Source organism: Lepisosteus oculatus, chromosome 24 (genome assembly GCF_040954835.1).
Source record: "Lepisosteus oculatus isolate fLepOcu1 chromosome 24, fLepOcu1.hap2, whole genome shotgun sequence".
NCBI classification, from domain to species: Eukaryota; Metazoa; Chordata; class Actinopteri; order Semionotiformes; family Lepisosteidae; genus Lepisosteus; species Lepisosteus oculatus.
The window spans coordinates 7,591,405-7,603,644 of NC_090719.1; the positions used below are offsets into that span (position 1 = coordinate 7,591,405).

The following is a 12,240-nucleotide window of genomic DNA, read 5'->3' on the forward strand; positions in this document are numbered from 1 at the left end:
AGAGAACGTCTGGGCAAAAAGTACGCAGTGCCACTTTTCCGACACTCTGCAACGATAGCTCGTTCTTGTTCCTTCTTAGCCCAGCTCACATTTTGCGATTCAATTTCTAAGAGGGGGCAATTCCTGCCCGCTCCAGACATTTCCTTGGAGGAAGCTCTTCTGGGAAAGAAAATGCTGTCAGCCTGTCCACATCAATATTACGGCTCTTTTTTCACTACACGAGTGCTGTGGATGACAGTAACTGTCAGGTGTTTCAAATGTGTCTAATCTACCGATCAGTTCACTAGAAAGGGCACGGTTGTTGTTTTATTGAGGCTATACATCTGATCATATATGCACATAACGCTGACAATTATTCTGTTTCACATCAGAGGTAATTCAAGAGCTTACAACTTACTGTAGTAAACAAATGTGATATGAAGTCTGCCAGCAGCCATATCACACTGCAAACAGCTGGTAGCCCACTGAAGCTCAGCAGGTGTGAGCCTGGCCAGTACCTGGATGGGAGACCTCCTGGGAAAGCAAAGGCTGCTGCTGGAAGAGGTGTTAGTGGGGCCAGTAGGGGGCGTTCACCCTGCGGTCTATGTGGGTCCTAATGCCCCAGTATAGTGACTTTTTACACAAATGTAAAACCGAGGTCCTGACTCTCTGTGGTTATTAAAAATTCTAGGGCGTTTTTCAAAAAGACCAGGGTTGAAACTCCTGGTCCTGGTCAAAATTTCCCATTGGCCTTTACTAATCATGGCCTCCTAATAATTACCATCTGTGAATCACCCTGTTCTCCTCCCCACTGATAGCTGATGGGTGCTGAGAGTACTGGTGCACTATGGCTGCTGTCGCATCATCCAGGTGGGGACTACACATTGGTGGTGGTGGAGGGAAGACCCCATTACCTGTAAAGCGCTGTGAGTGGAGTGTCCAGAAAAGTGCTATATAAGTGTAAGGAATAATAATTAGTAGTAGTTTCAAGTGAATCTTCCATTAATTAATTTTCACTAATTAACTTTAAGTTATATTTTCTAATCATTTACTCCATTCAAACTGTGTATTTGCAGGGATTTGCAGTAAAAAAGACCTATGATCAATACTAAATGACAGGACTGGAACTCACAAATGAGTTTAGGCAGTCTATTGACAAGCTTTACCGCCCTATGAAAGTGTTAGTGCCATATTAAGGAAGCACCAACACATTTTAAGGGTTTTCCAAATATAGATTAATGTAGAACTATAAATACACCTGAAATTTCAGTGCTGATTTCTATCTGGGCAATTACCATCATGTAATGCAGGAGTGTCAAATAGAAGACCCTGAGTTACCAATCTATATATATATACATCCATCCCTTGATTTTCAAAGGGATGGATGTTCCTCAAAATTTTTAAGGTGAAATTTAATACAATAGAAATTAAATTAATAATATTTCACACTTGTTTTCTTGAGGTTTAGAAAATCACCCAGTGTTACTAATTGGAACTAATGAATCACCAAAATATGAACACTAATGCATATTTATGATTGTGAGGCCATTTAAGTTAGGAAAGTAGTTAAGAAGATAGTTTACAAAATACAGAAAACAAATTATAAACTGCTGAACATCAGCCAAGAGAAAATACTTTTCTATTTTTATAACAAATGAAAAACCTGGAACATGTTTTTCCAGGATGATACAAATCACCCAGTGAGATCTCAAGAAAATGACTTTGTAGTGAAATTGGCTTGTATTGTATTGATAGTGAAAATGATTTTATACAACAAAAACAGGTATTAAAATACAAATTTCTTTGTATTGAAAATTTGTAAAAGAGCACTTGTATGGTTTGGCACGTACATGATTACCTACATTACCTACAGAACAGAGATTTACACAGTGTACAATAATCAGAACTATGATACCCCATTCTAAAAGCATGACACATTAGGCATTGTTTAAGCATTTCATTATCTGTATCTAAAAATATCTGAGCATCCGATTGGCCCACTTGAAAATATTCAAAGTGGCCAAAGGGCTAGCAGAACAAATTGTGGTGCTTATTGTTAACCCAGGCTAAACTTGTTCTGTGTTACATAATTAAGATGGCCATCTTAGAACATCAATATTTAACAGTAACTGGAGTGATGTCATGAGACCAGTATTCATGGGACATAGGATAAATAAGAAGCCTTATTAACAGAAAAGATACATCATCTCAGAAGACAGAGGAAGAGAAAATGTAGAGAGATGCCTTTCTACAAAATCACGAGCTTTCTAGATATTAGGGGCACTGGACGAGTACTGTACTCCTTAAGTAAAGGGACTTGCTATCTTATGTTATTAAAAATACTCATTTTCTAAACAGTGGAAAGCACAGGGTAAAGAATATATCTCATTGTTTAATAATGCATTATTTTGAAGAGGGAAACAAGTTTTCCATTTGTTTATCATCCATTCGAGAGAACATCTCTTGCCCACCATCTTTAAAGTGGTTTTGTCTGCCATGTGCTCCAGACAGTGTTGTTCTCAATACATTAAAAAAAAGATATATAAATGGAATATCTTGATCAAAATTCCTACAGTAAAGATAAACACAACAGCACAATTGGCTGAGCTTTGTTTGCTTGCAGTAAAATGGCCCTGGGAGTCTTCCAATGGCTTCCCCCTTATAGTGGGGCATGCCATCTACTGCACAGATACGTGGTTTAATACAAGGCGTACATGACTCTAGGAAGTGATCTAAGGGAAAACGCTGTAAGATTCAAATATGGCTTACTTAGGAGGAAAGTCAGAAGCTACTGAGTCAGATATCTAAGTAAAGAGTTCAGTTCCAATGAAGATCAAAACTCACTTCAAAAACAAGCTGAGCATTGCAGATCATTCGCACTGGTGGAAACTGTAACGCTCAGTTTTCAAAACTGAGATGAAAGGCGAGCTAGCTGGCTTCAGGATTCAGTGCAAGCGCTTGAGGAAAATCTAGTTTCACTTTAAAAGGTGGATCTGAGACTGTAGTGAAAAGTCCAGAAGAAACAGACATCTCCAAAAAACAGATAGGCATAATCCTGAGCTGCAGATCAAGCAGCTGTCCCTGTGTGCAGGGTACTATGGAGCCAAAGCTGATAGCTTGACCGTCTTAAAATCACTTTGGAAGGACTTCTTTACAGACAGAAGGGCAAAGTAAACAATGTGAATAATTTATTTCTCTCGTTGCCTGCCCTGTAAAAGACAGAGCTTGATAATTCACAAAAAATGTATTTATGTGCATAAAAGCAAGATGAAAACCCAGTACTCATTAGCTGCAAAGGCACACAAGACTGTTAGCACATGTTTAGTGCACCTCCTTGGTGTGCTACATGCCTTTACACAGACATAAAATGAATGGTTGCATGGGAAATTTTAAATAAAAAAAGACTTTTTAAATTATCTACAGTACAGGAATTAGACCTATTTGAAGGTAATTTATTACACTTAACATATAGGCCCTTCTCACCTTAAGATCTCTTATTTGTGTAGTTCAGAGGGCAAGAGGTTTTACTCCTTGGCTTTCCTTGTGCACAATGCTATTGAGCCCCCATCAATGTACTCTAGGAAAAATTATAAAGCAATATTATATTTATTGCAGCCTCTCAGCATAATGGCCCTCGCACTTAACCAACACAGAGAAAAGAAAAGAAAAACGTTAAAAGCAGTGGGAAAATGATGGTACAGAAAAAAAAAAGTTTTAGCTTAAAAAATTTAAGTCTGTTTACTGCGGTTTGATGGCTTAATCATGCAATCAATAGTATTCTGAGGGCAAGGGAGAGTGAGGCAAGCAAGCTGATGAAAAATACATGAGGTCAGAGGCTTGCCTGGGTTTAGAAAATTAAAACCTGCTCCGTTACATTTGTCTAATATCGACAGAAGAAGCAAGCAACCTTTTTTATTTTCCTTTGGACACCCCAGAAATTAAATAATAAAAAGATCACAGGGCTTGGAAAAAGGGAGAAATGGCGTTCTGGGAATGGTCAAATATATACCAGACTTTAATTAAAAGGTTTGTTCTTTTTATTTTTTTAACGAAAGAGGGATTTGATATCTGTTTGCCATAATGAGTAATAGAAACTGTGCAGAACAAGGGAAAGAGAGGGAAAAAAGAAGCTGGCCTAGCAGGTTTTGTATTTCAGATAACACAGATTCACCAGCTGAATGAAGTTTTTCTTTTTTGCCCAGAGTGCTCTGGCAAACAAGTTTGTAGCTTTCGGAAAAGGAGAAACAAAGAGGATACCAAAAAAAAACTGTCAGTTCCTAAACAGCAACAGCAAATAAATGGTATTTAAAAAAGACATTAAAGGAAATGTTTTTTTTTCCATTGACCAGGGCAGGTCTCCAGGCAAAATCCATGTTCTTTTGAAGGATCCAAATTTGTCATCCTGAGCAAAGAAAACTCACTGTGAAATAACCAAAAGGCCCCCTGAGGCTAATGTGAAACAACCCATTCACAAGTTTTTACACTTGCAATAGCATGCAAGGAATATCAAGTCAGCCTCATAAAATATGCTGTTGACAGTAAATTTAAAAACAGCAATAAAAGTTCCTTTTAAACTAATAGATCTTCAATCCTTTTTTCACCTGAAAAGTGAATTTCAAGCAAAATGTTACTCTTAATATTCAGCACTAATAAGCTGTAATCTGTAATCAGATTTGTAAAAATGCTTTCTCATTCAAGATGAAGTGTACTTGTAGACAAAGAATATGCCATGTTTTATAATAGTAATTCAGAAGAAAATAAAAGGTACTGTAACACTGACACCACTTTACACAATTTTGTTAACACAGATGCTTCATTTACAGTAATATAAGAAATGTCTAGACTGACACGAGAAAAGATTAATTCAAAATACACTGGCATTTGATGTTTCAAGTTCATAATGGGGTCCTTGATTTTGCTCCAAAATCAAGGAAACAAAAAGGAGGAGAATCCTATTCACTCAACAGAATATTGTTAATGCTGTTAATGCTTATCTGTGCTGTTAAAGGAGCAGGGCTGTATAAGTATTAATACAAATCATGCAATAGGTTTGTCCTTGTTCCCTTATCCAGCTGTGACCTTTAGTTTAACATGAGGTGAGTGTGAAATACAAATAGGGTTCACTGGATATATATACACAGTGCATCTGAGGACATACTTCAATTAGCAGGCATACTAAGCCATCTTCTTTCTATGCAATATTGCCTGCAAACCTGTCTTTATAGCTTCCAGGCAACTGGTGAAGTGATTTCTCATCAGTGTGACACAGTCTTTCTCTATTGACCCCGGTAAACAGTATTCATGCTTCCAATCCTCAGGGAAATCGGACTTTCATGTTGAATCTAAAACATTTTGCCAGTGATCTGCATTTAATTAAAACTCAAGAAAGTGGGATGCGTTTCAAAGTGACACTCACAAAGTAACCTGATTCAACCCACGTGCAGAAACACTATGTTCAACTATTCACCATATGTTAAACAAGGGCCTTCTTGAGATACTTGTAGGAGGAATTCCTGCAGCTTCAACACAACAGTGGACATGTTTTATGGACTTCATATGCTGTACAGCTCTTCCCTAAGGTTTTTGTCAACACAATGAATCTCAGTCAGACCTTCCACAGAACTCAAAGTGCCCATTTCTAATTTCCTTCAGTGAGTGAAAGTGAACAAAATAAACAAAATGGCAAAGTGTGTCTTGCTTGTTTTTATTACGCCATTTCAAAATGAAAGCTGCATCTCCGACACAAAGGCCCTTAAGTACAAACATGTAGTCTCAAGCAACAGCAGCGCTGCAGACTGTAAATGAAAATACAGAATTACACCAGATTTAGTACTCATATTGAATAAGAATTTATATCCCACAATTTAGGGCACTGTTATATTCTTGAAGATGTCACCCCTGCATTTTTTTTCTTGACTGCATTTTATTTCGGTTAAAGGCAGAGAATTGGTGTTTTCACAGCTTTAATCGATGCAGACATGAAATAAGCTACGTTCATAAAAATACTGGGAGTAGTTTATAACTAGGTGCAGCTTTTGTAATTCAGTCTACAAGTATCAGATTGTGATGAAGAACAAATGACAAAACCTCTATACTAAATAAGAGCGTGCTCTTCAGGTGCCATGGGTATGTGGCACATGATTACAGAAGATAAATATAGGAGATTGGGAATAAGGCAAATCAATGATATTTTAGTTTACAATACGTTTAAGCCAGGTCATAAATACTTTTCTGCAAGTGGCAAACCTTTCTTTGTGACAACTGAAGGAAATTTGGTCTATTTTGTGAAAAAAACAGGCTACTGTAGAAAGACAACATGAAGACCTACTCTTACTGAACAAATGTGGGCTGATCTCAGAGCTTCACTTCTATTTTAACTTCTGAAATGATCAAAGAGGAAAAAAAAGTACTGAGAGAGATCATTTTAATGTAAAGATGGAAAAACATTTTTAAAGATCTCATGAGATATTTAGTGAAAACCCCCCTTCAGCTTGCCTTGTCCTGCCATGCACATCACTGCTATTATGACTTACGTCCAGTTGAAATTTAATAACCACTGACCGTCTAAAAAGATGGAAGCAATCAACAAGACATATAACATTCTCTAAGACTGGCAACATTTTTAGATCAATTAAACTGAGTCCAGTGACAGATGATCTGCAGAAACTGCTGCTGTTGGCACAATTATGGGGAATTCTATAATCTTTATCTGTACAGATGCCCTTTTATCACTTTTTTATTTGGGCAATATTTTTTAACAATTCGACATATTTCAGAACTCAGACTAGTTTAAAAAAATACTCCTCAGCGCACATGCAGCTGAAGTCCAATTCTAAGCAGGTTTATTTATGGCAATGCTTTTAACTCACTTTACAAAAAAAACTACATTCTTATGGGTTCTCTGGGTTGATCATGAAAGATTAAAGCATTTTCCCATGCTAATGGAACTGAACAACAAACTACACTAAACACACTTCCCCTCCCCTGAACCATTATTGAACTGACTGCACCGTGAAAGGTGACTATAAAGCCGCATTTGCAGAAATGGTAAACGTGACATACTGAATGCAGGCACAAATCTTAGAAAGCGTGTAAAAGAATAAAGTGATGACTTGACACGGAGCATAATGTTTTCATTTTCTGCGCAGCACACACTTGTAATATAGTGTGTATTTCAATGCTTGCTCCTCAGACACAGGTTCACAGCTGGTTTCTATGAGCTTGACCAAAAGTATTTCGTTGAGGTAGCCCCATCTTCTTTTATGGTCTGTGAAACCTTGAGTTAATACTGCACGTTTTTTCAGCAGTTTCCCGAAAATGTGGAGGTTATGAGAAACAGAACAAAGTCACCAGTTGGTAGAGAAAAGATCTGATTACAGTACATCTTGCCAGTCTCAATCCAGAGTTAAAAGTGGTGCTTCCTGAGGCCACTCTGGGTATGTGGGCATTTCGCAAAAACATAAAAATTGTCAAAAGGATATGGGATTATGCCCATATACTGTAGGAATCAGCTGGTCTATAAAACCTAATATAGATTTTATCTAGATCTTCAGAACTCTCTTAAAGTTTACTGACGCTTTCAAGCCAATCTGGAGGAGGAGTTAGGAGAACACCATTGATCTCCAGTCCCTTTTCTGCTATTCCTCTGTCACTGGCGGCAGGTGTCATGGAAGGCTTCCAGTGTGCGGAAATCCCTCCAGGTTGGTGGCAGCCCATCTTGAAGAAACTTTCCACAGCGCTGGCATGGAGTCTGGAACAACTTGATGTAACTTCTCAACCAGGTCTGGGAAAAAGAGCAAGCAGAAATCACCCATTAAACCCAATACTTACAGACGCAGGGCTTAACAGATAAGAAACTATAATGCATTATAATATATGACAGTACAACATTAGCTAGACTAGACTGAACATTGACTAGATTAGACGTAAAGCCCTTGAGGTGTAAAGAACAAAATAAAAATAAAAAACAAAAATTGTATTCTAAAAAAAATGAATTTGCATTTTAAGTTGATGAATAAAGCTGACTCTCAATACAATATTGCTTTTAAAGAAATATAAAATTTTAAATGATTTACCATCTCAACTCCCTGCAAACCAAAACTCCAAACCTGTTTTCTGGGAGATTCACTTTGAACATTAGCTTTTATTACAAGCTACACTCCCAAACTAGTAATGCAATCACCATTTCTATTTTCTAAGTACAGGGCCATAAGACCAAGCCAGTGTGGAAAATTTTATGCAGGGCAACATCCCAGACTCTGCTGTTTGCTCTGAAGCGACCTGCTGGGGAGAGCGACCTCTATTATGCAGTAGCTGTGCAAATAAAAACAACCTTCATCTGCCATTTCAGTAACATAATGGAAACCATAGTGGGTGCTGAAGTTTTCAACTTTGGCTCAAGACATTATGATTTGAAGTGAGTGCACCTTTTCTTTCACTCTAACCTTTCTTTTTTCTTTTCAGTAATAAAACAAAATGAAAACCAATCCTGAATACCAGAAAGACTGCAATTAAATCTCTGATCTATTGTATGACCCAGAGACATTATAATTTAGGAAAAGCACAAGGTTATTATCACAAAACAAAAACGTAAAGATAAACAGGATTGAACAATCACTGACAAATCTAGCCTGAGGCATTCCATTATCCAGAACTTCTCAGGTTCCTTTTACATCCTGCAAAAATAACTGGATCTTTAAGAAGCCAAAAATAGCAAAAATCAGCAGTAATCGGAGACAATAGTAGCAAAAGGACAAGTATCCTGAGGGTTTGTGGAATACAAAAAGAATGGAGGCTATTGTTAATGAGAAAGACATCAACTGTTTTAAAATTTTCCTCTAAGCTCTAAACGGCATAAAAAAGCTTTAACAAGTTCGTTTTTTTACCTACTGTACCTAAAGAAATATCAAGCCAATCTGAAAATACAGTACCTCATAAGTACCCGTATCGGACTTACTGCAGTCTGCACTTTCTGACATGCCCTGAAGTCCATCAAATTGAATCGGTTCAATTAACTACTTGCACCTTTTACACAACATGTGTGTTTGCGGAGACTTACCTAAAAGGTTGCTTTCAGAACAGAAAACTATGATAATGCCTGAAACCAGAGACCATTCTAAAATATGAGTCATGTGTAGTGTGCAGAAACGACAAAGCAAGTTAGGGTTTCTTGGCTTGCAACAGAACATGAACAGTTTTTCTTTTCCTGTGCAGTCAATCTGTGAGAGGTCTCACCCTGTAGTACATTTCCCATAACTAGAAGAGCCGATATAACCCTGGCCACAAATCTCCCGGTTTCAGCAGGAAAAAACTGCATCTCAGGTAACAGCCTGTCAGTGAAAGCATATATTTTACCAATGGAGGGATTATTATATTGACACTTCTGGTTAAAGCTCAGCTTCTCTCTGTTAGAAGTTCTCAGCGGTCTTTGAGGAATCGATCGGGTAGGCTTGTATATTTAAGCTGCTTGTCCTCGTGTCTTCACACGATATCTAACGCTTCCGCAGTACACAGCTTGGGACTGCTCACACTTGTCAAAATGCATTTTCTGCTGGATGGATTTAATAGCCTACAATCCGTTTGGATGCAAGTTTATTTCATTTTACATTTCATTGGTCTCCTAAGCATAAAGATGCAATCTGAGATGAAGGCTTGTGCATTCAAATACTGAATCTGCTGGTAGATAAACTCACCTTTTGTTTCATTATACCAACTTATAGTACAGTCTTCCCGGGTAAACAAATGCAAAAATGAGCAAACTTCATTTAGAAATAATTTAAACCCTGTAATACATTGAGAGAATATTAATAGTGCCAACAGATTTACTGTACGGTGGCTCTGTGGGTGAGGATCAGTGCCTGTGGCTGGAAGGTTGCCGGTTCGTATCCCGCAGCCGGCAGAGGAATCCTACTCCGTCGGGCCCCTGAGCAAGGCCCTTAACCCCAACTGTTCCAGGGGCGCCATATAAAATGTCTGACCCTGCGCTCTGACCCCAAGCTTCTCCCCGTCAGTGTGTCTCATGGAGAGCAAGTTGGGGTATGCGAAAAGACGAATTCCTAATACGAGACAATTTAATGGCCAATAAAGTGATCTTAAAGCAGTTGGTTCCAGATGTTTTTAGCAAATCATCTCGGCTTGCTAGTGCTCTGTGGTTTACTTTTGCTCATATCTCAGAGCACATTATTTCTGTGCAGGTTTATTTTTTTAGAACATCTATATTATGCTTTTTAGACCCCAGTACGTACTAATGTAATATTTCAGTAGCTTGGTTATACTGCATGTAGTACTATTTGCTACCCCTAACATTACCGAGAAAATTAAAATATATTTTAAATATACTGAGTGATCCTGCTCTGTGCCTAGAAGTAAACTTTGCTAATTACGCATTTAAAGAGCAAACACTATTTTGTTTGTGCACAAGAAAGATAGGATTTATGAAAAACATATTGAAGTTTGCATCAAATCTGGAAACAAAACCATTTTTATCCATTATTTTACAAATCCAGACTGCGCCTACACATTTGGGCATGATCAGAACAGCTTTTCATTGATCTTAAAAAAACAGACTAATCAATCTCAATTCCTTCTGCACCAAAAGCAGTGCTGAAAAAAAGAGGCTATTAAAAGATGAACTCACAGAAAACACTACTGGGGCCTTAAAAGCATAATATAGATGTTCTAAAAAAATAAACCTGCACAGAAATAATATGCGCTGAGATATGAGCAAAAGTAAACCACAGAGCACTAGCAAGCCGAGATGATTTGCTAAAAACATCTGGAACCTGAACACTATGGCAATGTGGGCAATGATTAAACAGCTGGTTTCTAATGCAAAGATTATAGTTAAGAAGATAACATCTCGTGACAGATTCTGTCTGAAGGCATGTAAAAAATGTGTGTTCTTATGGTAGGCACATTTAATGAATGTACTCTTATTTACTTCACTATAGTTACAATGTGAACAAAAGAAAAAGACCAATTAAAGTGTGTATATTAAAGCCATAATGTCTCTTTCACAGTAAATTTTCTTTTACATGCTATGTTGCCTAACATTGTCCAGTTGTTTTTGAAAGCTAGTGGCAGATGCCATATTAAAATCAATTTACAGACTGTTAGTTCACATAACGTTTTTACTGGGTGCAAGGTTAACAGTTAAAATAAAACTATTCTAATGGGTTTGGCATGCTGTGTGGGTCTTTGGGTGAAATTGACATGGGTTATTTCTTAATGCTTCAGTTGACTTTCTTATGAAATACACTTTAAATAAACTAAAATAGAACCAAACAGTTTCGTCTTCTAGATCTAGACATGTTGTGTTTTTATTGTCTACCCATGACTAATTAGGGCTAGAATCAGGTCTTGGTTTATGTATCTATATGCTGCTTTAAATCTCATAAACTTCATGGGATCTTTAAGATGTTATAAAAACAGTAATATTTTGTGGAAATAGTTTAAATATATTAGTTTTTTCACAGAATCACTCCAACTTATTAAAAGAAGACGCACAAGACTACAAGATTGGACAAAGGATTGAAATGAAGTATCCTAAAAACATTATGCTTGCTTCTACATTACGGATTAAGGTGTGGACTTAAACCGTAAGGTGTGGAGTACTGTATTACACCTGCCAGAATGTGGTATACTTTTTTCACCCCAGCCCAAGACAAAGGCAGACCTGGTGTTTTGAAGCCGCAATTAAATCAATAAGACATTTAATAAGAAAATGAGGGGTACTAATAAGCAAGTAAGACAAATATCTTTCTTTAATTTCCACATCTTAAAGCGAGACCACTGTTGTTCCAAAATGCCTATTTAGCTTATGTGTTCTCACTTACTGCACTCCGGAGGAGTGGTTCAACAGTAGGGTCCAAACTTAAGAACAACAGGTAATGGTAATGATCATAAAGGACCCGTAAAATTCTGGACGTAAAAACCTAATTCAAATGAACGTGCCTATATCGGTGCCCACTTGAGGCACGCTGGAGCGTATTGCAGTGGACTCACCATGAAGGACCTCACCACCACATCGGGCATCTGAGGGAGCTGGTAGTGCAGCAGGGCAGTCGTGGCGTGATCCGTCACCTTTGAGAAACCGCAGAAAACACCCCACGTCCCGTCAGAGTCACCACCCACTATCTTTAAAACAATGATAAACTATTCCGAGTTTATTTCTGCCATTCTTTTTTAAAATGAGACTTCCCTACTCCCTTTCCAACAAGTGATGAAGTAATAAAGAAATGACTAAATATATATCACACAACT

General features: G+C 37.6%; 1 protein-coding gene across 1 annotated transcript in view; it reads right to left on the reverse strand.

The window, feature by feature from the left end:
* Positions 1-5,659: 5,659 nt before the first annotated feature.
* The window catches only part of med27 (mediator complex subunit 27), a 94,476-nt gene continuing 87,895 nt past the window's right edge, over positions 5,660-12,240 (reverse strand). The window contains exons 7-8 of the mRNA XM_006640655.3: positions 11,983-12,060; positions 5,660-7,762 (exon numbers count right to left, since the gene is read on the reverse strand). Coding sequence (XP_006640718.1) covers positions 7,628-7,762; positions 11,983-12,060 — 213 coding nt within the window. The 3' untranslated portion in view covers positions 5,660-7,627. The remainder of the gene's footprint in view (positions 7,763-11,982; positions 12,061-12,240) is intronic.